The sequence below is a fragment of the Centruroides vittatus genome, unplaced genomic scaffold (assembly GCF_030686945.1).
Source record: "Centruroides vittatus isolate TY-2023 unplaced genomic scaffold, ASM3068694v2 contig_5, whole genome shotgun sequence".
NCBI lineage: Eukaryota > Metazoa > Arthropoda > Arachnida > Scorpiones > Buthidae > Centruroides > Centruroides vittatus.
This window is the reverse complement of record NW_027122286.1, coordinates 4484924-4511602: the sequence shown is the minus strand read 5'-3', so window position 1 is coordinate 4511602 and position 26679 is coordinate 4484924. Positions and strand designations below refer to the sequence as shown.

Here is a 26679-nt window from a genome sequence, read left to right as displayed (position 1 = left end):
ATGAAGGATGGGGAATGAAAAGGGGGCAAAGTGGGGGAGACAGGTGAGAGTACATGGCGCCTGCGTCGCAATTATTGAAAGCATAACAATATATATTACAGATAATATTACAGATAAAGAATTGACCGAAATACATTGATATGCGCCAGGCAACGGCGAGTACATAAAAAAGTATACGTATAGAGCTACAATATAAATATACATAATAATTAACATGATATGTACAGTGAGATTTCGCTTACAAGAAGCGTAGAAAACAAGAGGATAAACATTAGTAATTAACATAAAAGTGGGGAGAATTAGGCCTATACAATTAAAATCGGTAATTACAATAGAATTTATTGGTAAGGTAAAATACCTAATAAATACGATAATTACTGGCGAGTGCTAGCACAGCAAGACAAAACAGAGGTGCTGCATAAAATAGGAAAAGTCGGTAATGTACAGTGAGTAACTGTTTACAGATGGTAGTACATTGCAGACAAGAGCAACAGCGACATACCCCATGAATGCGTAAGAGGTTTACTATTGGTGTTAGACATTGTACAAAATACAGTAGCAAAGTACGTACATAACCTGTGAGTAGGTTAGTGATACGCGAGTATAGAAAAGTTACACAAACATAAGAATAATGATGCATACAGAACGGTAAAGCCCAAAATTTAGTGGATTACAGAAAAACATTACAAACAAATATAGATGTCATTGCACTGTAGTAGACGAGCGTGGAGTGCACGTACAGGACACACAGGTAGAAAGAGTACAAGAGCACGTTTGCACAAGAGAAAACGGTGTTGTTACATGACACAATGGAAGAACAGTCTGTGTACGTGCAGCGATAGCCAATAGAACAACATAACTGGTTGGAGGCTGAAACAATTGTCGGAGAAAAATGTTTTTCCAAACAAGTTTCTATTCATGTTTTTGTGGAATAAAAAAGTCCAATAATGTGACCATATGCAATCAATTGGGACACTACATATTGATTTTGGGACTGTCACGAATATGGGCTCAAGTTGTCAACAAGAGATACAACTTAATTGATTATGGCTCACTCATTTAATAAATAGAAATGAATGAGTCATGACTGCTTTTCTGATTTTACATTTACTTTATGACTGTTCTACAGTTGATTTGATTTTACACTCCTCAAAAGTGAAATTGCAACACCACGAAGGAATGCATGTAACCACATGCAAATTGCAGGACTAGTAGAGGTGACATAGGCAAATGATTAAGTTTGCTTACACATCGGATTATGTGGTACCCAGTTTCGGGCTATAAAGACTAGCAGACGACTCGGGCCGTAAATGCTAAGAGCTACGGTTCGCGACAGCCAAACTTTAAAACAAGCACAGAAAATGCCTCAGAGATGACATCAAGCTGAATATAACCAGTTAACTTCCGGGGGTGACCTATCCTGGAGCAGCGTGACCTCGGTTTGTCGATGCGCACAGTTGTCGCGTGTGTTGGGCATGACGTGAATACCATCCAGCGATGTGTGACACGATGGACACAGAAACATCTGCGAACACACCGAAGAATGATTGGGTCGCACTGACCAGCAGATTCTTCGAATGGCCTCACGGAACCCGATTGCCATGGCACGTGACACCCGAAGCGGGCAGATGCACCCGTTTATGGTGACAATGTTCACCAAAACCATTCGCAACAGGTTGCATAAAGTTGGGCTGCACGTACGGCAACCAGCAATAGAGATGCCATTAACCGCTCGACACAGGGCTGCACGCCTAGCGTAGGGTCGTTGTACCACTGAATGGCATCGAGTATTGTTTACGGATGAATCCCGCTTCTGTTTGTGGAGAAATGACGGCCGTGGGCGGGTGTGGCGGCATTCCTGGAAACGCTACGTGCCAGCTCTTTTTGCCGAGCGTCATATTGACTCCATATCGGGCATCATGGTTTGGAGAGGCATCATGTTCGATTAGCGGAATGCCCTGGGTGTGCATATTTCCGGTACTCTTACATCGGACCAGTGTGTCACACGAATTTTGGAGCCTGTGGTTCGGCCACTGCGCAGGCTACAATCAACACACTGTTCCATACAATAATGCCTGACTGCACGTCGCGTGGTGACTCTAACCAGCTTGAACTGAATTCATAGGTATTCGGTGTTGAATGATCTCTCTCTCATTCAACACCTGTGGGACCTCGTTCTACATGAGATGCACCGGGAACCATCACCACATACTGTAGACGATATGTGCGCCACAGTAGACGAAGCTTAGAAGGGATACTTCAGGCAACCAATAATCTCCTCATTGGTAGTATGCCTCGTCCGTGGGAGTCATATTCTTTACTGAATAAACAGGTGTTTATTGTATATACCCGTGTTTCTCAAACTTTTTGGACCGCGACCCCCCTTCTGCACTTAAAAATTTCAAAGGACCCCCGAAGAATAAGTATGTGTCAAAAAACATCCCGGAGGGAGGGGGTTAGGCTCGTATTTAAATAATTTTATTATTTTTATTATTTATATGTGCAATTTATTTAAGTAAAAATTATTTTATATATTTTTTATTTCTATTATTTCTAAACATGAATCCATAGTAAATTTATAAAATATTTGAAAAAATTGATCTGGCATCAATTTTTCAGCGACCCCCCAAATATTTTTCACGACCCTCACTTTGAGAATCACTGGTATATACTGTATTGTTCTTTTAATCATTTGCATATCTCCGTCATTTCTAACGGTCCTGCAATTTGCACGAGGCTACGTGCATTGCTTCATGGTGTTACAATTTCACTTTTGAGGAGTGTATGTACTAACACTAATTTTAAAAAAAAATTACAAAAACGTAACGCTCTGCCTCAATTGTGTTGCGATAAGACAAAGTCACGCGGTGTTCCTTGTTATTGTGGAAGACTCCCGTGATGTTTTATCACGGACCCCCTATTCTAACGATGAGATCGACACTTCCTTAATTTAGAACACTGGTTCTCAAACTTATTTCGACCACCGCCCACTTTGAGATTAAAAAAATTCTTAGTGCCCCCATATTTGTTAACTTGCCTTTTTACATTACCATCTGTTGCGTATCTTAAAAACAGTTGCAAATATAATGTTTAAACATGCATTATTATATGGATAGGATAGATAGGGTGTGATCTATATCCTATTTCTGAGATCAAAGAATGTTTCAATGAGAGGAAATAAAACTCATACTTAATCATATTTAAAAGTATTTTTATTAACATTAAAAGAAGGCTTTGAATTTAAAACTTATCTAATGTGAAGGATGAATCTGATGTATTTCGACCAGTTTGTTAATGTCAGGGTCGTTTTCACTTAAAATCAGCCGTAAGTCGCCGCGTTCAGTAACTTGCAGCCGATTTCTGTTTTTAGTTAGCAACGTTGCTACAGCACTAAATCCACGTTCACACAAATACGAGGATGGAAATGCTATCAGAAATCGTTGAACAACTGACCATAACTCAGGGTACAATTGAGAGATTTGCTTCTGCAGCCAAAATTCTTGGTAGCCATTTTTGAACTTTTATTTTTAGCATATTTATGCAATAATGTTACTATAATAAGTTCATTCATGCTATAATATAAGTCAACGTGTTAGAAATATTCAGGTTGTGATCTTCAATAAAAATTTAAAAAATATATAGATTGTCAGCATTTTATATATATTATAGTCAGATTTTTATAGATAGAATTTGTCTGCCATCGCCCCTCTAGATTTCCTTAATGCCCCCTAATTTCCTTTGAGCCTTCTACTGCCCCCCTGAAAACCTCCAGTACCCACAAGGGGGCGTTATCGCCCACTTTGAGAAACGCTGATTTAGAATGTGTCATTTAGAATGGCGACAAGGGGTGAACAGCGTTTGTGGATGGTAGCGTTTGACACAGAGGCACGAACTCCGTTTACAAATTAACACCCGTTTATTAATATACTAAAAAGCATGTTACACAAAACAGGAGGTCTCCCAAAGTCCTTAAAACTAAGTGTCCGGATAAAATGCGATGTTCGCGATAAAAAAGTTCCCAAGTTGGTCGCTCTTTCTCGGCGGACCGGTGTTTTATACGGACTGTCCTTGATTGAGAGTGCGAAGAACACTGTTCGTCGGTCTTGTATCCCGGATAAAAGATCTCCGATCCAGCCGGAGAGCGCCTGGATTCAGGAAAATCCCATTCTTTTGTGTGAGGATCCCCTCTGGTCTGGTGAGGCGAAGCAGATTTGGATATCGCAGGAAGCGAAGAACACAATAGTAAAAGCTTGAAAAAACTCTCCTTCTGTCCTCGAATTCGAGCCTCTTAAAGGTTTTGCATCCCTGATCAGACGTTCTGGTTGGTCGTGATCCCCATCCTTTTCCCCTCCGATTGGTTCCTAGTTGTTGCCAGGGCCAGTCAAGACAGAACTTCGGAGATCGGACACCTGCCGAATATGTTTATTGAATTTTGTCGCGAGTTCTCCCGTAATTCAAAGTTAAGCGTTTTTACCTCGACCGTAAATATCCCCGCTGCACCCGCGTGACAATTGGTTTTATTATACATACTGTCTTCCTGTTTTCGCGATCTGAAACAACTTTTCTTTTAACACAGATTTTATGACAATAGAATTTTTCCTTATTCTTTCCTCACTGTAGGGGGGGGCTTTTTCTTAGAAAGACTGTTATGGGTTCCGCCAAGCCCACAATGGGACGGCCGGGTGATGAGGAACGAAACGACAGGATGTGGAGAAAATTTAAGAAATTCAAGTAGGCCTATATAATTCAGCGAAAATTATATTTAAATTGAATGTATTTTAAAGGTAGATTTAGCATGTAATTCTGCGTCGAATATACTCGTAGAAGCGTTACATGCAGTGTGATAAGCCACAATTTCATTATGATAGAGCATAGCAGGTACTACACGAGGATTAGATTTCTATCAGTCTAATGTAGATTGATATGAAATTTGCAATGCGATGCTGTATATTTGCAAATAGTTACTAGAGAAAGCGTCATAGCATACAAATTTTAATGAATGAAAATAGAACTGTTGGGATGAAGTGATGCGTCATACTCAGGATTTCATGATATTTATTATTAAATTTTAATGTTTTAACGAATGCGAAAGATACAGATAAGTAACAAAATATATAAATATTTTTTAAACAAAATTTGTAACAAGGGTGAGCAATTAGACACACTTCGAGAATCGCAATTAAGGGCTCTAAATTTTTTAGAGCCGACGATATAGTAACACAATGTAGCATTCTTGCGTTGACAGTATTACGTCAATAACACGTCTTTGGTGTTGTCAGTTATTTAATGCATGAGCATTGATTTATCTTCTTTAACATAATATTTTTTATCAGCTTTTTTTAAACGGTATAATGACGTTATCTAAGCTTTTCACTATAAATCTCTGAATGATCAGATATGTGGAATGACTCACGTCGTTAATGTTGGAGAGCTGCTGAACACAGCCACCGCCGATTTATAATCAATAGATTTTTTAAAAAATGATAAAAGTAGAGTTCACAAAATTAATGAATTTTAATTTCAAGATTTTTACTCTTAAAAAATACTTCTTTCACACGTTTGCGTTCTTTGCCAAGATGAGAAAATAAGATAAAGGAAAAAAAAATTACCTTTTATATAAATCATCATTTTGTTTTATTTTTTAAACATTTCATTTTTTAAGGAAATATATCAAACATCAAAGAAGGACAAGAAGAAACGGTTATAAATTTAAAGAACAAGATTTAAATAAAAAGGAACTCTTTAAATGCGTGCTGGTAGTCGTACGCGCAGAAGAATGGCAAAGAAAAATTAAATTAAAATAAATTACAAAGTAATAGAACAGATATTAAATAAAATACATATAAATAAAAATAAACGTAAAAGAAAAATCAAAATAAAAATATAAATAACTTATAAATATAAATAGATTATAAATGTTTATAAATTGCCTTTTATGCATGCGATACTGAAAATGTGTCCTTAAAATTAACGGCGAAACCTTTCTTAGTCGCTTCGTGCATTTTAAAGTTATAAAGATACTTGAGCTGTGCAGGACAGACGTGCTATGTAAAAGAGATGCGCATTATCAATGGCCACTCGGACGTCATTGTCATAAGCGAAGACCATTGTGTACAAACCCTTTCGAACGGTGTAGTGTTGTTTATTTAGCCTAATATTCAATGGTCTGCGGGTAACTCCAATGTACTCGTAGTCCCGGTTTATCCTGTTATCGAAAATAAAAAATCATGTTAATGCCAGGTAATGAAGATCGTTCGCATGTCTTTTTATTATTCCTCAACCAGGAAAAACTGTTGGACTTTCTTAAATGAGATGTTAATGTGTATAAAAACCAAATTGAAGAAAACCACATGTGGTTTTCTTCAATTGGTTCAATGGGCAAATGGTTTTTATACACATTTTTGTCCGCGTAAGATTGCCTAACATGGGCTTTTGTGCGTTGAGGTTTATCTATGGCTTTTATTTAGCGGACTTCGTTATTTGAGTTTTTGTCCCGGAATTCTATATGATTCAAATTATTTACGGAAACAGAACTTTAATTTATGATAATGAGCTTACGAAAAATTACGGTTTGATTTACGACATCTCTGTGATAGTGACGATTTTCCAGGAACTTAAGTCAGAAAAGCGATATTTATTATATTATAAATCGAGTGAAAAATCGTATATTTTATTTTTAAAATATATATATTTAAAATATTGTAAATTGGAATTGAAATATTTCGGAATTTTTAATGTGAATTTTTTATTTCATGAATTCTTCTATTGTAGTAATAAGTAGCCTATTTCGACTCGAAATTTATTCTTGAAAGTAATATATTTTGATAAATATCTTAATGTCCTCTAGTTTTTCAGACGTTATTTTATCTTTCGGTTAGAATAAATTTTTATTATCTCAGCGAGAAACTCTACTTAATGACTTTTTTAAGAATTGCAACTGTTTCCGTGAAACAGTTGCAATTCTTAAAAAGTTTTTTATATTGTAAAAAATGAAAGTTTTGTTAATTAAAAAGATTAATGATTATAAAAAAGAGACAAATGCTTTTTTTAGGTATTATTTTAAGAAAGGTTGTCTTGGAATAAATCAAGTTATATCTTTTTAGTATTAATTCTGCTTGCGCGAATTTATGCTAATTTCACAAACACAAGATTTATCTATAAAATTTTATATGTAGGCCTACTACATTTAAAATATTTGTAGTATCTATAGCAAGAATTGCTATACCTATTATATCTTATCATTTAAATTATTTGCAGTATTTTATAGTATGTATTAAAATGTACTCCGAGGACTACTTACTAATTTTTTTTTCTTTCCGCTCTATGAGCATTAAAAGGGCATTCTTTCACCCGGGCGCCCGACCTAAAAGGTCAGACCCACAATGAATCGGCCTGGTACTGTGGGACATAGCCGTTTAGATACCTACCAGGCCTGAACCTGACGTATCGTGATGTCATAGGAATAGTGCTAACTATTTTGTATAAAATACACTATTTTGAAGATAAAAAATTCATGTTTCGTTAAGATTATCATGAAATGTAGTTTAAATAGCACTAATTTGATATTAACTTTTATTAGCCGAGAGCTAAGTTTTTAATTGGCGAATTTTTATATTAACAATATCATAAATAACTCAAAACTTTATTTTTAAATCTCAAACAATAAACTTTATTATGACAAAGATACATGAACTTTACAAATTATACAAATTTTATTTAGTAATGATGATATTTTAATCTTTAATTAAAATTCGCAAACTTTATCAGAAATAACATTGCATATATATTGAAAATTCCTTTTCAAATACTGTATATCGGTATATTTACTTAACTATCAGTTTTAACTAAAATACAATTTATTGCAATGTACAATACTAAATGAAATAATGTTTTTAAGAAAATATGACTCAAAATAAAATAATATTTATTTTGTATAAGTGTTTGATAAATTTATGATGTGCAATAAAACTGAAATGAGCTATTATATTGGATATTTCCATTTATCTGTATGTAGAAACATCAATATAAATAATTAGTTTGTATAAAATTAATTAATAGACAAATAAAAAATTATATATTGCAATATTGCAACAAGAATCGGGCAAACTATAAAGGAAACTTATTTACAAGAAAATCAGTATAAGTGTAGAACGAAGTGTTGCAATAATTCAAATGTCTGTCTCTCGCTATTAAAATTCTACGTTTCTGAACATCCTCTTAATTAACATCATTAAAAAACTAAAAATTCTTATGTATAACAGACTGAAATATATATATATATATTAAACCCTATACACAGTATATTTTAATTCTGTTTTAGTTATTTGAACGTTTATTACCAAATACAATAAGCACACTTCTGTTGTATCTTTCAAAAAATTAAAATTTCTTTATATAATTTTAATAAATAAGTTTTAATTTCTTGCAGAAGGATCAATACATTCTATGTCTTACTTCTGTGTAACATATAATATATTTTAATTACGAAAAGCCTTGTTTTTGACTTTCCTTCTAACCAAAAGTAATCTTTAACAAACGTTTTCTTTATATAATCTTAGAATTCATTAAAATTCATATGTAAAAAGTATATATTTATTTATGCGACTATAATATAAAAAGAAACCAAATATCAAACTTGTGTTATTGATTAACGCTCAATCGAGAAGAAACAAGTAGACTATATATGCCTACTTTCTTACTAAAATTTATAGTTTAGTCTATATGTTGTCGATTGGACATAACTTGGGCAACATTATTAATTAAAAATATGTATTTTTTTAAATTAAAATATTATATACAAACTGTGGTAACCTTATATATTCACTTTATATATTAATTTTCACGAAGACAAAATAAAACTTTACTTTTCTCTCGCTTGGAAACTGTTAAAAATGGCAGTTTGAAGTAATCACTCTTCTACGTCACAAAATTGGTTGTGACGTCAGGTTCAGGCCTGGTAGGTATCTAGGTAGCCATGGATAGGACTCAACATATCCGGGAAGGATTGCCCCTGAAAAATTAGAACTGTAATAGCCTAATGATATATGATAGATATTATAATAAGGATTGTAAACTGACTATCCGGCCAGCATACAGTATATGTTGTAGTATCTATTATATTAACATTTACAGTGTTTTGAAGTATTCAGCCTGAAACTCAAATACCTGAAAGACTGGGCACTACACAGAACTCGCTGAGGAAATGAAGTCACCAATAGTCGTACACGACTCAATGGTTAAAGAAGAAGAAGTAGTAGTATTCACTACAGTACTGTATACAAGTATTGTAGTACCTCTCAAAACATTTACACTGCACTTGAGTCAGTTTTTACACAATAGAAACGTTCCTAGAAAATTCGTGTAAAAACTGTATGTAAAGAGACACAATCCATATGAAAACATCCAGCAACGAGTTGCTTAACTTTCCCGACAGTATTTGATGGCGCCATTTGTTATCAGATTTTATTTAAAAAGTTTTTATATTTTTAACTATTATAAAATGGCAAAAAGCTTAATTTTGAGGATAGGGATGGGTTTTATAAAAAATTTTAAATGATAGTAACAAGTAAAATCGTCATTAAGTCCGACTCTACTGAAGGTAGGGTACATACGATCACCTTTATCTCCCCACCCCTTGACTTTTAATCACTAAAATTTAATAGCATCAATTCCCTAATAAACAAATCTTCCCGCAAAATTTCAGAAAATTTCGACAAAAAGCACAGAATTTAGTAAGTTTAAAAGAGGGTGAACAAAATCGTGCCAAACACACACACACACACACACACACTAACATCTATACACAGAAAAAATTTTGGAATTTTTTTTTTCTTTTTGCATTTCTCGATGTTTTAAGGTATCTTGAATCCAAAAATGTAAAAATCTTGAAGAGTTATTTTTTGACCGATCGCCATACTTTCCCTCTGTTATATATAACAGTCGGGAAAGTAAAAATAGATTTGTTCCAGACCTTATAAACTAGTAAAAATATTATAGTAAACCAATTGATATAATAGACTATATTTAAACGAAATATTTCGATTATATTAATCAGAGCATGAAAAATTGTAATTAACTTATCGGTAAAATTTAATAAATTCATATTACCGTATTTAATGTAATAAACAGCGTTCTGTCTATAACTTATTTCATCTTTCAGCTGTGCTATTAGAATAAATACGGTATTCGACCAAATTTTATTTTTAATTCGGCATTTTCAATTAAACACAAACTACTTTCACCTTTTTACACCAAACGGCATATAAGAACTATTGAAAGAAATCAGAAGAAACTTAATTATACAAACAAATAGTTGAACTTCGAATTAAATTTTTCCGACTACCTCAATCGCCAGTTAAATTCGGAATGAAAGACATTGTCGATACACACGTTCAAATACCTAAAAACAGCCTAATCTTAAAATTTACTTGAGTGCATGTAGCAGACTTGCATGCGAATTTCATGAGTTTACCTGTAAAAAAAGCAATTTTCTAGAAATGCAAGCATGAATATTTTTTCTTAAAATCAAATGGAAATTTTTTAAAAGACAAATTTATTGGAATGTGCTAGATCAAAACAAATTATATAAAAAGAAAATTGTATTTTCTGCCAGTGTTAAATCAAACTCGTGTAAAAAAAAAGGGTCTGTGTAATAACAGAATTGGTGCATATTTTGCTTATTCAAACGTTATTACTTACATACCTATAACAATGTATGGCACTTATTAACGTGTTACTATATATAGGATTGTAGAATGCTTATAAAAAATTTTTTAAAGTACTTGAGAGTTTAATGTAGTTAAAATTTGTACATTTTATAGATTTTTCTACTTGAATTATCCATAGGAATTTTATAATATCTAATACATTAAATGTTATATCTATTGTAGTATTTATTATAGTATAACACCCATTGAAATATGTACATACATGTATATTACCTGTTGTAATACAGTACGTATTGTATTTACCTATTTTATCTACATTTGCCTGCTATGAAAAGTATTTTTAACAATTTATAGAACTAAAGTATTACTATTTATATTACGATACTTAATTTTATAATACTGTTCTCAAAGATAGGATAATTTTAATATTTTCAAAGATAATTTTAAAAAAATACCTGTAAGATTCTCAAAATGCTTTTTAATTATCATAAAGCAGATGACTACTACATTGTAAATACATTTTGAAATATTCGATAGCTTACATAGAAATTTCATAAAAATGTGAATAAGATTTAAAATCTTTTTATTAAAAGATTGCTTTTGATATAAATAAATATTACTTTAGAATTTTATGATGAAAAAAAAATTTAATTGCTATTTTTTAATATTATTAAATTATATAATGATTCTCAAAAAAAGAATGTTCTTTTTCAAGAGAATGTAAATGATAGTGTGAAAAACTTAATATAATAATGAAAATTTCAGTTAATTTTGAAGAAATTTTAATTAAAAAACCGTTTTATGATTTTAAAAATGTATTGTTATTACTGTACTGTACTTTATTAAAAGAAGTTATTTAATACCTAAAATTCATATCTCGACTAAAAAAAGTCGAATTTATCAATTCAACAATACTTACCAATTACTAAAGTTAAATCAATAAAGTATTATAAATACAGATTTATATATTGCACATACATATTTATTTTTATATTTGTAAAAAATCTGTATTTTAAAAATTATTAATATGATTTTCATATTGTGTTTACTTCTATCGATATGATTTTCCTATCCAATCACAGATTTATCTTCAAGTTATCTACTATATATCTGTTTTATTTGATTTAATTTTATCGATATTTTGTATATCTTTTCGCACTTAAAACATCTCTAATGTTTATAAATATCTTACGAATAACGAAAACCTTCGTAAATACTACAGTTATCTTTCACGTTTTAAATATTACAAACAAAAATACGAAAAATAAAAACTCTAGAAATACTTTTTAATATTTATGTAGAAATTTTATGAATTTACATTCCAATATATCTTGTAAGTACAGTAGGTAATGTATATCTTCTAACATCTATAAACATCTATTTATAAGGCATATTAATATCTAGGAATATCTTCTAAGGTCTTTAATAATTTTCTAATATTTTCTAAAATGTTGGAAGATTTTCTGAAATATTAGAAACTATTTATGGATATTGTAAGTATTTTTCTGTCTAAAAATCCTGTTGATTACATTTTACAGCCAGACCTTTATTTAAGTACATTTATCACTCTACTGTATAAGAAAATATTAAGACAATATTTTAAAATATTTAATGACATATATTTTAATAAATTATATTAAACATAATCCTGCTAAATTACCATATTACGCATTAAAATTAAATCAATATTTAAGTAGCTATTCGTTCATTTTATATATATTTTTTTAGATTTTTCAATTTTATTTAGTTGTTTGTAAGCATTAATCTTAACTACAAATTACAAAAAATAATAGAATTTATAGCTTATTATCTATTGCACATTTAAAAAATTTTAAATAAAATTTTATTTAATTAAAAAACCAGAATTTTTTTTAAAAATTGACCATTTAATATGGAATCTAAACACTAAAATGTCATTAATTGGATATCAATAAAGGAATAAAGTATTTTAATGTTTTATTCAAAAGAATAAAATGTAATAATTTTCAATAAAAATGATTAAATTTTGCCTTTTCTTTAAAAGAAACAATTTCTGTTATTGAAATTGATTTATGACAGCGATTGAAGAAACGCAAATGTTATATATACAATTGGAAAATATAGGCCTATATATAGCTCGAGAGCTTTCGAGGTTTTTTTAAAGAAAATTCTAAAAAAAATTAACTATTTTATAATATTAAAAAATGATTATTAATAAACATTATTAATTTAGAAAGTATTTTAAATTCAAAAGCTATTTAGAAAGCTACATTATAGTAAACTGTTGATGTAGTGACCCACCCGGTATAATGAACAATTTTTTGGTTCTTCCTATTATAAGTTTATTTATAGTAAACTTTTGATATAGCGAATGATTTAGCTGTCTTTAGAGAATTCTCTATAATTTGAATCCAAAGATTGACTCTTCTAAAATACTGTATAATTTTCTATTCAAAAGATACAATTTTCATTAATGAATAATTTATATTATTATAAAAAATTAATATAAATAAATACTGTCGAATAATAATACGTTTATTATATATAATTGGTAATTTATAAATAATTATATTTCGGAACTTTATTGAGCTGTTATTAATTAATTGTTAATAAATAATATCTGAGTCACTTTATGAATTTTTAATACTGTTAGAAAGAGTCTATTGAGGAAAATTAACTTGTAATTCTTATTAAAAAAAAAGAACAAAGTACTCATTCTCGTTGTTCGATAACTTGGAAAAATATCGATTTAAATCACACTTTATTATTATTATTTTTTAAGATTTTATTCTGGTGTAATTCATTTGGTGTATCAATAAGTAAGAGTGTAATCTTTCCCTAATAAAATATATAATAATAAATTAATTTGAATAATACACGACTTAATTGTTAATTAATGTAGAAGAGTAGGTATTTGTGTTGATACTTCTATCTTCACGCGTGACATTATCCGTCTGTAAATTTAGAAATACATTGATTCGTTTACGTTATTAATGTTTATTTTTCATATTTTTTTTTTTTTTTTTAATGGAGGAGTCGAAATTTATTCTTACGTAGGAAATCAAATACGCAATCCTCTGTTAGTTTCTTCCTCGCTTTCAACGTGTTTGCCACCCGGTTGTCATGGCAACTGGTCGTTCGTGACGACATTCGATTTAGTAGTGTTTGAGGGAGAAGGGAAAGCCGACATCCAGGAGAAGAGTTTACTTATTTTGCCCGGTTGACCGAATGACAGTTGCGATGCCAACGGATACTGGAAGCGAAACGATAGCATTTACTAGAGGTATGTTTATTGTATTTGTTTTTTTATTTATTGGGAAGTGTACAATAGAATATTTATTCGGAGAAATCAATAATGGGATCTATTATGCAAATGAATAGTGTAATAATTGAGTGAAAGTATTGAAAAAGTCTGTTGGAAACATGTTATTACTAATTCGTTTTTTAAAACTAGACAGTTATAGAGCGATCGTATGCTTTCTGTCGTAATTTAATTTTTTTTTTTTATATTTTAATTGTAGTTTTTCGTTTTGTGCATATATATACTTTATAAATGAAACAAGAGGTGTCATCTATAGAATTTTATAGAAAGTATAATATATTTACAAGTATAGTGAACAGAATAGTTTAAAATGATATATATAAAACTTAATACTGTATACAAATCTAACATAGAAAATATAATATGTAGAAGATACAAGACAATCTCAACATTTTCTTTGTCTATACAAAGGAATGTTGAAAATCATTATCATCATCATCATTAACCCTGGGCTCATTGCCCGTTGGTGTCTGACGCCTTTTCCACTATTTTCTTCCATGTTGAAAATACATAGTATTTATTCACCTTATTTTTAGTACAGTATGTAATTACAATACAGTTACATATTACTTTTAGTCATAAAGAATATGTTTACAGTATATGTATATTTTCTACCTAATTATACGTACCGGTGCAGAATATTGTCAAATTGACGTAAAAGTGTAAATTTACGAGTTCTTGGCTAAGCAAATATAGTATAAGTACACTTTATGTATATTGCAGTATGCGTTACTATACAAAGTGTATATATATCTACTGTATATAGCGTTACATGCTACTGGCGTGCTATATGAAGTATCCAAAATATGCATATATTATATTAATATACTACATTAACATATTTAATTTGAATATAAAATAATATTTAGTCTAAAGTTTATTAATACATAATATCGGAAGTATATTAAAATTTAATGTAGAAAATATATTATATAAAATAAATATAGGCCTAATGTTTGTAAATAATGTACAGTTTATCTTCTATAATATCTTCTATGTATTATATTTTTTACATATGCTATAACTAACTTCAAAGTTATACAAATAAAGTGTAGAAAATACATTAAAAAATATTTTAAAAAATAATTTTAATACAAACATTCCTTCTTAGTTGACAGCGATTTATAGTTTATAGTTATTCTTAGTTCAGATTACTTTATAGCTTAAATTACTCTATATTAATTTATATGCTTTACTATTACTTAAAATAATGAGATATAGAATAACACTACTCGCTTTCTATTATGGATAAATACGTGTAATTCGAATCTTGCTGACAATATTGGGATTAAATTCTGACGTTTTTGTTAAATTTTTCATTCATTCACTCTCTAAGTAGAAATTTTAATTAAATTTTATAGTTTTCTTTTAAATTTTATATAAATTAAGTCAGAATTGGGTCCTCTCGGAGATTAAAAGAGTATTTGAGACCTCCAACTTATATTAAAAAACAAAATGGCATTGAAAAATTTTATTAAATTTTATAAATAATTTATAAAATATTCAATAAAATATAAAAAATTTATAAACATATAACATTTTTCTAACATTATTATCATATTAACAACCCTTCATACACAATAATTTGTAAATCATTTGGAATAAATATTTTGAAAGTAATGTCAACCCTATAAGTCCTAGGCTTCAGATTTAGTCAGAATTTTTAAAATAACATTTATTTTTTAACGCACACATTTCTCTCTTGCACATTTTTTTCTTCACATTGTATTCTCAGTAATTAAAATTCAGTTTGCTTTAAACACACAAGCAATTACTTCTTTAACGAGCAGAAACTATTCACTTTTACTCATTTATAAACAAAGAGAGAATATTTAAAATTACAGCTATTTTTTATATTTTTATTGATATTTCGTTAGTTTTGCTAGTATATGCTCTTAAAAAACCAATAAAGAAATTCTCATAATGACATCTACACGTGGTACTTTTCTCACAGTTCTCTTCTAAGAAACGATTTGTTTTTAATTCTCAGTAATCTGTTTATTTCTCATGATAGCTGCAATTTAGCAACGATTGGTAATGGAGAACTTCTTTGGCTTACTTGTAACTAATAAGGTAAAGAAGCTGTAAAACTGTTTCCTTTTCTAAATTAATAAAAAAGTTGTGGTGCTTTTGTAATGTTTACGTATAAAAATGAGTTCGCTACGTTGTATTGTAGACTTACCGAATAATTTAATAATAAAAAATATTAAATAACGTATATATTAAAATATAAAAATCTATTTAAGGCTTCCACAATATTGAAAACACAAATTGGTGTTAAAAAACTGTCTTATCAGTGGTGGAGGATTTCTCATTAAACCCAACCTGGAAGCGCAAAAATTCAAAATAATAATAATGAAAATGAAATAATGAAAAAATAATTTTACATAGAAGTAATTCATAAAGGAATTAGTGCAAATTAGAAACTTAAGTATCGATAAAAACAAAAGGCATATCAGTTGAATAGTATTGATACCGTATATGAGTAGCCTATATTTTACATGAATAGGTACTAATGGCGGGTTTTCATTAGGGGGGCTCTTTGCCCTCTCGATATTTAAAAATATTTAAAAATACAATTATTGTAGAATTAAAATTATAAAATAAAATCATCCAATGTAAAAGTGGCACCATTAGCTTCGGAGTGCTTGCATATTATAGGTGTAGGAGTACAATATTTCGAAATACGTTATCGCTTATTTAGACTAAAGTATCTTAGTTATTCATTATTACATTATTAGTCAAAAATTAATACAAATCTATCAAATTCTGTCACCGTTTATTCACCAAGTCCTAGAAACAATACTTTCTTCTTATTTTAATGATAAAGTTCAAAGACAAACGGATGTACTTTTATGAATCGACCTCATCCCTCCGGAACATACACTACTTGTTGATAATTTTCGATTAAATTCTTAATTTTTTAAATTTAATCTGACGTTTATTTTATTTCTAATAAATAATACGCAAATCTGAGAATATTCTTTAACTAAATAGCGAAAAAATAATACAGTATATATAATATACATTAGATCTTTTACGATTTAATAAGTTCTTTGAAAACTGTCGTTATGCTACCCGTCGTAAATCGAACTCTGAGAAGTTCAGTGTAATAAATTGAAATTACGCATCTGCAAATAACTTTTAATTACATAATCTACATTCAAATTTCCATAAAATACATAAAATGCTTAAATATGATATTTTATAGATTATAATTTTAATTTATACTAGTTTAAACGCGAGAAGTCATAAAGCGGATACTGTGATTTTATCATGATTTAATATACAAATATTCCAATCATTTCTCCACCACTTATCAAGCTTGTTATTACAAAAAATGCTAGAATTACATAATTTGGAACATTAAAATTATATTAGTGCATTACTTCAAATTTTCATGTCGAAGTGTACCGTATGTTTTATTCAAAAATACCTTGTAGAGTGTTAATAATTCATTATAATTACACTTTAAAGGCTAAATTGTACTAAGTTTTTTCACGTCATATTTACATATTCTAATAAGTAATCTGAATTTTTTTTATTACAGATTTAATCGAAGTCTCAAATAATTTTCTTATTTAGAAGTTGTCATATTATATACTTTCAATTGAAACTGTGTTTGGTAGCGTTATAAATATTGTTGTTCTAGCAAAAACTGTGAGTTAGAGCACAATTTAATTTGAAATAGAAGTGAACATTTAATCGGTTTCTTCAGTATATAAATAACTGTATTTGCATTTATTGTCTGAAGCAAGATAGGTCTGGCCAATCACGAAAGCCATAAAAATATATGAATACGATTAATAACAAAACAGTATTTATCACGTACAAGAATATGTTTAATTGTTTTTTGTTTTATATATAAGACGCATACATAAAGAGGCCCCAAAATATAGGCAAGAATCTGCAATAGAAAAGTTCCTAAAATTAACTACAGCAGACTAGCAAATCAAAGAGACTTGCAGAGTACTAACAGGTCCTTCTACTAATATTCAAGTACGAATTTTATTATTTTAAAATGAAGGGTAGAAATTCTGGTTTCTCTTGATTAATTCATACAGTTTTTAAATGTTACTGCTATCAAAGTCGGACAGCAATATTTAAAATGATTTTATTCCATTTCGGTTTTTGGCTAAATTCCATAGGTGGAATTCAGCCAAAATCTTTCATGTGGAAATTATTCCTGCATTTACTTCAAGCTGAGATACATTCTTAATTCTATTTGGAGAATGCATTTTGTTCGATATGTAAATTCAGTTTTATTTCTTTTAATGAAATTGGGGATCAACGTTTGACAGGGAAACGTTTGAGTTAAACACGAAAATAAATTGCTGTATTTGGTTTAAATGGTTTATTCTCCAAAAAATAAAACTGGGCCAATAATATAGAAGCTGTAGCTTCCTTTCTTTTACTGTAAATCCGAGAAGAAACTAAATAAATTAATTGTTTTTGTCTTTCTTTCTTTTTAATTAAGGAACAACAAGTAATTTGGTCAAACCGTTGATGCTGTTGATTGTATTTCTCCTATTATTTTTAGGTTGAAATTTACTTTATCTTGTCTTCCTAAATTCTATTCAAATAAATCACTCTGTGACCTATCCGAAGATATAGGTTTGAATAAATTAAAACACAGTGAATTCTTGATCTAGTGAGTACTCGATATAAATGAATAAATTTGTTAGTTTTTGCTATTCTTTATGTAGACAGTGTAGTGAAATGTTTCTATACTGTAGTGAGTGATTAGCTCAATCCTTTAAGAATTTACTATTTCGAGAGTTTATTGTATATATCGTAATTAAACGAACATTCTTTATTCAATGTATTTTGTTTAACATAAAATATAAAAATACATTTTTTGAATAGATATATTTCAAATTTTTATCTTTTAAATTTAATTTAGGTTGAAACAAATATATATGTATAGAATATGAAACGTAGAATCGTGACTTAAATTAATTATTCTTTGTAGTTGAAAGCCTTTATTTTTACATCAAAGTATATGTTGTATAAATAATTTAAATTAGTTTATTTTGAAATCTTTTAATTATAAATTTGTATGATTTTTAAAGTGAAATATCAATAAAATTTTTATATGATTTCTCAACATAAATACAACATATAAGGCGAATTCTCTGACATATACATATATACTATACGATCATTCAAAGTGATATCAATAATAACAAGTTTCAAAACTTCAATTTAAATGGAATGAAAACATAGCTAAAATGTTTCGTTTTGGTGGTTATAAACCTGAATCTTCCAATATGTAATATATGACACTTACTTTTTATTATTCAGTCACTTGTAAGTCACAGAATATGGTTGCCACTTAACTGAATGCACAATATAAATGCTTTCCTTATATTCATTGTGAACTCACGTTAATACGTTCATACGAACACACAGCCTAGGCACGTAAGTGTCGCGTAGTTAATATGAAAATAAAACAAGATTGCTTCCGACTTGTTGTACAGTATAATTTATTTGTAATAGCTTTGCTGTTGAAGAGAGTATAATAGATCATTGTTTTGTAATTAGAATGTTCTGTTCTGTCAATACTTATAATAATATATTTCTAATATTCAAATACAGAGCGTGTGATTGGTAATGGTTATTCTTTACAGCTTTGTTGGCATTCTCCTTTTAGTATGCATCTGATAATTCATGATTCGTGTTTTCTTATCTGTAGACAATTTTTATGTAAAGGCCAAAGATATGAAATCATGAATTGTGAGATACCGGAATCATACTAAGGAAATTAACATCAATAAAGCTGTAAAAATGGCCATTTCCATTTCCATCTAGCAACCATCTGTTACATCTGTCAGATATAGATTTTTAAAATATTTGAAATAACCGATTTTTTATATCGTTATACCAACCAATCATTAAGATAAAAATATTAACGTATTTTAATAAAATAACTAAAGAGAAATGGATAGATCACAATGTTCTATTTGCATTTTCAACTTCGTTAATCTGTTAATACAGTCATTTTCATTAGTGTCATTCTGTGATTCTTCGCTAATGGATCATTCACCCATGTCTCTTTTATAATATGGCGTGTTTTTGTAGAAAATAGCGCACGGAAATGTCATTTCTGTATAAATAGAGAAAGAAATGCTTCACATTATATTAAGATTTATGCAAATACATTTATAACAGTCAATTGATAAAAAAATATCTTTGTTGACTGACTTTATTTTTATATCTTCTATGATGTTAAACAGCATTAAATAAAATATTTATTTCAGTTTTAATATCAAAATTCAAGCATAAATTAGTGAATATATTGATAAGGTTCTTCCATTAGCATATTTATCAATATATTGTTTCTGTTTAATAGATTTTCTATGTTTTTCATATTTTTGATAGCACAATTTAATAATACTCTTGGTCGCATACTTGCAAATTATCATTTATAAGTATTTTATTATTTATTTTAAAATATAAAAATTATTTTTTCCATTATATAAATCTAGTATAACCTAATTTTCGGAAACCGTCTCTAAACGAGCCGCGAAATTGGATTTTAATTTCCCTTTGGTTCAGTGTTACAAGCTAAATTTCCATTCTGAAACATCTAGCAAAAAAAGATATCTTAATTTATACAATCGTAACATAATTTAGAAAAGTCATAAAAATGGGACTGTAAAGAGATGGTCATAAAGTGAGATTTACTGTATTAATATTAAAAATTTAATCCTGTTTAACAGTATTGTATTGTTTAAAATTACATTTACAAATGTTGTTTACGCGTTGTTTAATTATCGTGTATAATAAGAATAAATTTTGTATTCATATATGATGACCCAGCTGTTTTTGCATAAAGCGTGTGATGAGAATTTCGTTAACTGCTTATTTTACTGCTATTTAATAAATTTGATTGCACATGGAACCATAAGAAAATTCTAAGAAATTACGAGAGTAAAAGTAGTTAGGATGTCAATTTAAATGAAATATTTTAATTATTTTAGAATTTTCTTAGTTTTATCATTATCATCTGTATTTTCGAAAAATCATTAACTTCTTCGACGTTTTATAATTATGATAATGATGATGATGACGACGATGATAATGACAATGTTGCTCCTGTTCTAACAGTTTGTTGGATCGGGTTAGTCGAAGCCTTCCATTTTGTCTTCCTTCAATTTATTGATGAATCATTTTCAAGAATTTTCTTATTCTATCCAAGTCGTCTTTAATCTGATCTTTTCATCTCTTCTTCTTGGTCCACTGACTTCTATTTTCTGCTTATAAATTTTCTTGGTGTTCTTTCCAAGTCCATCCGTTTTATAAATCGTTTCATGTCTCCAAACCATTCCTTGGTTTTTCTCATTCTGTTCATCAGAACGGTAACTTTTTAAGCTTATCCTTATTATTTCACTCTTTGTTTTATCTTTTTTGCTTTTCGCTTTTATCATCTTTAATAATTCATTACAATTTCTTGTATGTCCTCGTCAATGTCAAGTCTCTCATCCATTTAGGGTTTTATTAAGATGTTTAGAACTTACTTCGTTATTACTTACAGTGTTGTTATTCGTTTATCGTAGTGTTGTCTAGAATTCGCTGATGATTTATTATTGTTATTAGAATTTACCTAATGTTAACGAGGCATACGAACTTATGCTTCATTTCCTTACTTAAATAAATATGTGGACTTATATTAAATACAAAATTTTCTAAATATAGTTGCTAATCAATATCTATAGAATATATTTTGATATTTATGATTGAAACTAACGAACTCCTATGAAATCTGATGGACGAATTAAATGATTGATTTATGGAACAGGCTATGCAATTTATTGAAAAGTCACGAAGTCTGTATATCTGATAAATTTTATCTTATGCTATTATTAAGTAGACTTTTTTTTATAATAAAATTGATTGTTTTATGATTATTCCAAGCTAAGTTATATTAAGAAATGAGAATAGGTGACAAATAGGTCTTTAAAGTTATCATATAGGTGTTAAGTAGGTATATAGATTTACATAAATGCTAAGTATAGTTACATAGGTATTGAATTTAAGTATGGAAATTTATGAAATTTTTATAATTTTAAAAACAAATATTTATTATGAAAAATTTTATAATTTAAAAAAAAAAATTTAAATACAGTATTTCAAATTATTTATTAAAATTTTTAAAATCTTTTTTAAAACTATTTATCTATATATATAATCGAGACGAGTTGATAATAATAATAATAATAATAATAATAATAATCAGCGCAGAGCCCAAACGGTTAGGAGTTAAAAGTTGAAATTTGGCACACAGTTAGGGTATGTTACGAGAACGCACACTAAGAAGGGATTTTTCGAAATTCCTCCCCACGGGGGAGAGGGACAGGATTAAAGCTTCTATATACATTATCGAGACGTGTCCAAACGGTTAGGAGTTGAAAGTTGAAATTTGGTAAACAGTTAGGGTACGTCACGAGAACGCACACTAAGAAGGGATTTTTCGAAATTCCTCCCCACGGGGGAGAGGGACAGGATTAAAGCTTCTATATACATTATCGAGACGTGTCCAAACGGTTAGGAGTTGAAAGTTGAAATTTGGTAAACAGTTAGGGTACGTCACGAGAACGCACACTAAGAAGGGATTTTTCGAAATTCCTCCCCACGGGGGAGAGGGACAGGATTAAAGCTTCTATATACATTATCGAGACGTGTCCAAACGGTTAGGAGTTGAAAGTTGAAATTTGGTAAACAGTTAGGGTACGTCACGAGAACGCACACTAAGAAGGGATTTTTCGAAATTCCTCCCCACGGGGGAGAGGGACAGAATTAAAGCTTCTATATACATTATCGAGACGTGTCCAAACGGTTAGGAGTTGAAAGTTGAAATTTGGTACACAGTTAGGGTACGTCACGAGAACGCACACTAAGAAGGGATTTTTCGAAATTCCTCCCCACGGGGGAGAGGGACAGAATTAAAGCTTCTATATACATTATCGAGACGTGTCCAAACGGTTAGGAGTTGAAAGTTGAAATTTGGTAAACAGTTAGGGTACGTCACGAGAACGCACACTAAGAAGGGATTTTTCGAAATTCCTCCCCACGGGGGAGAGGGACAGGATTAAAGCTTCTATATACATTATCGAGACGTGTCCAAACGGTTAGGAGTTGAAAGTTGAAATTTGGTAAACAGTTAGGGTACGTCACGAGAACGCACACTAAGAAGGGATTTTTCGAAATTCCTCCCCACGGGGGAGAGGGACAGAATTAAAGCTTCTATATACATTATCGAGACGTGTCCAAACGGTTAGGAGTTGAAAGTTGAAATTTGGTAAACAGTTAGGGTACGTCACGAGAACGCACACTAAGAAGGGATTTTTCGAAATTCCTCCCCACGGGGGAGAGGGACAGGATTAAAGCTTCTATATACATTATCGAGACGTGTCCAAACGGTTAGGAGTTGAAAGTTGAAATTTGGTAAACAGTTAGGGTACGTCACGAGAACGCACACTAAGAAGGGATTTTTCGAAATTCCTCCCCACGGGGGAGAGGGACAGGATTAAAGCTTCTATATACATTATCGAGACGTGTCCAAACGGTTAGGAGTTGAAAGTTGAAATTTGGTAAACAGTTAGGGTACGTCACGAGAACGCACACTAAGAAGGGATTTTTCGAAATTCCTCCCCACGGGGGAGAGGGACAGGATTAAAGCTTCTATATACATTATCGAGACGTGTCCAAACGGTTAGGAGTTGAAAGTTGAAATTTGGTAAACAGTTAGGGTACGTCACGAGAACGCACACTAAGAAGGGATTTTTCGAAATTCCTCCCCACGGGGGAGAGGGACAGGATTAAAGCTTCTATATACATTATCGAGACGTGTCCAAACGGTTAGGAGTTGAAAGTTGAAATTTGGTAAACAGTTAGGGTACGTCACGAGAACGCACACTAAGAAGGGATTTTTCGAAATTCCTCCCCACGGGGGAGAGGGACAGGATTAAAGCTTCTATATACATTATCGAGACGTGTCCAAACGGTTAGGAGTTGAAAGTTGAAATTTGGTAAACAGTTAGGGTACGTCACGAGAACGCACACTAAGAAGGGATTTTTCGAAATTCCTCCCCACGGGGGAGAGGGACAGGATTAAAGCTTCTATATACATTATCGAGACGTGTCCAAACGGTTAGGAGTTGAAAGTTGAAATTTGGTAAACAGTTAGGGTACGTCACGAGAACGCACACTAAGAAGGGATTTTTCGAAATTCCTCCCCACGGGGGAGAGGGACAGGATTAAAGCTTCTATATACATTATCGAGACGTGTCCAAACGGTTAGGAGTTGAAAGTTGAAATTTGGTAAACAGTTAGGGTACGTCACGAGAACGCACACTAAGAAGGGATTTTTCGAAATTCCTCCCCACGGGGGAGAGGGACAGGATTAAAGCTTCTATATACATTATCGAGACGTGTCCAAACGGTTAGGAGTTGAAAGTTGAAATTTGGTAAACAGTTAGGGTACGTCACGAGAACGCACACTAAGAAGGGATTTTTCGAAATTCCTCCCCACGGGGGAGAGGGACAGGATTAAAGCTTCTATATACATTATCGAGACGTGTCCAAACGGTTAGGAGTTGAAAGTTGAAATTTGGTAAACAGTTAGGGTACGTCACGAGAACGCACACTAAGAAGGGATTTTTCGAAATTCCTCCCCACGGGGGAGAGGGACAGGATTAAAGCTTCTATATACATTATCGAGACGTGTCCAAACGGTTAGGAGTTGAAAGTTGAAATTTGGTAAACAGTTAGGGTACGTCACGAGAACGCACACTAAGAAGGGATTTTTCGAAATTCCTCCCCACGGGGGAGAGGGACAGGATTAAAGCTTCTATATACATTATCGAGACGTGTCCAAACGGTTAGGAGTTGAAAGTTGAAATTTGGTAAACAGTTAGGGTACGTCACGAGAACGCACACTAAGAAGGGATTTTTCGAAATTCCTCCCCACGGGGGAGAGGGACAGGATTAAAGCTTCTATATACATTATCGAGACGTGTCCAAACGGTTAGGAGTTGAAAGTTGAAATTTGGTAAACAGTTAGGGTACGTCACGAGAACGCACACTAAGAAGGGATTTTTCGAAATTCCTCCCCACGGGGGAGAGGGACAGAATTAAAGCTTCTATATACATTATCGAGACGTGTCCAAACGGTTAGGAGTTGAAAGTTGAAATTTGGTAAACAGTTAGGGTACGTCACGAGAACGCACACTAAGAAGGGATTTTTCGAAATTCCTCCCCACGGGGGAGAGGGACAGGATTAAAGCTTCTATATACATTATCGAGACGTGTCCAAACGGTTAGGAGTTGAAAGTTGAAATTTGGTAAACAGTTAGGGTACGTCACGAGAACGCACACTAAGAAGGGATTTTTCGAAATTCCTCCCCACGGGGGAGAGGGACAGAATTAAAGCTTCTATATACATTATCGAGACGTGTCCAAACGGTTAGGAGTTGAAAGTTGAAATTTGGTAAACAGTTAGGGTACGTCACGAGAACGCACACTAAGAAGGGATTTTTCGAAATTCCTCCCCACGGGGGAGAGGGACAGGATTAAAGCTTCTATATACATTATCGAGACGTGTCCAAACGGTTAGGAGTTGAAAGTTGAAATTTGGTAAACAGTTAGGGTACGTCACGAGAACGCACACTAAGAAGGGATTTTTCGAAATTCCTCCCCACGGGGGAGAGGGACAGGATTAAAGCTTCTATATACATTATCGAGACGTGTCCAAACGGTTAGGAGTTGAAAGTTGAAATTTGGTAAACAGTTAGGGTACGTCACGAGAACGCACACTAAGAAGGGATTTTTCGAAATTCCTCCCCACGGGGGAGAGGGACAGAATTAAAGCTTCTATATACATTATCGAGACGTGTCCAAACGGTTAGGAGTTGAAAGTTGAAATTTGGTAAACAGTTAGGGTACGTCACGAGAACGCACACTAAGAAGGGATTTTTCGAAATTCCTCCCCACGGGGGAGAGGGACAGGATTAAAGCTTCTATATACATTATCGAGACGTGTCCAAACGGTTAGGAGTTGAAAGTTGAAATTTGGTAAACAGTTAGGGTACGTCACGAGAACGCACACTAAGAAGGGATTTTTCGAAATTCCTCCCCACGGGGGAGAGGGACAGGATTAAAGCTTCTATATACATTATCGAGACGTGTCCAAACGGTTAGGAGTTGAAAGTTGAAATTTGGTAAACAGTTAGGGTACGTCACGAGAACGCACACTAAGAAGGGATTTTTCGAAATTCCTCCCCACGGGGGAGAGGGACAGGATTAAAGCTTCTATATACATTATCGAGACGTGTCCAAACGGTTAGGAGTTGAAAGTTGAAATTTGGTAAACAGTTAGGGTACGTCACGAGAACGCACACTAAGAAGGGATTTTTCGAAATTCCTCCCCACGGGGGAGAGGGACAGAATTAAAGCTTCTATATACATTATCGAGACGTGTCCAAACGGTTAGGAGTTGAAAGTTGAAATTTGGTAAACAGTTAGGGTACGTCACGAGAACGCACACTAAGAAGGGATTTTTCGAAATTCCTCCCCACGGGGGAGAGGGACAGGATTAAAGCTTCTATATACATTATCGAGACGTGTCCAAACGGTTAGGAGTTGAAAGTTGAAATTTGGTAAACAGTTAGGGTACGTCACGAGAACGCACACTAAGAAGGGATTTTTCGA

At 31.5% G+C, this 26679-nt stretch overlaps 1 protein-coding gene across 2 annotated transcripts in view; it reads left to right on the top strand.

The window, feature by feature from the left end:
• Positions 1 to 26679, top strand: part of LOC136978251 (band 7 protein AGAP004871-like) — a 74591-nt gene that overhangs the window by 12193 nt on the left and 35719 nt on the right. Inside the window, exon 1 of one of the 2 annotated variants that reach the window (XM_067273936.1) lies at positions 13724 to 13929. The exons of the other annotated variant lie outside the window; for it this stretch is intronic. Coding sequence (XP_067130037.1) covers positions 13875 to 13929 — 55 coding nt within the window. The 5' untranslated portion in view covers positions 13724 to 13874. Of the gene's footprint in view, positions 1 to 13723; positions 13930 to 26679 lie in introns of those variants that run through there. 2 annotated transcript variants of the gene reach the window in all.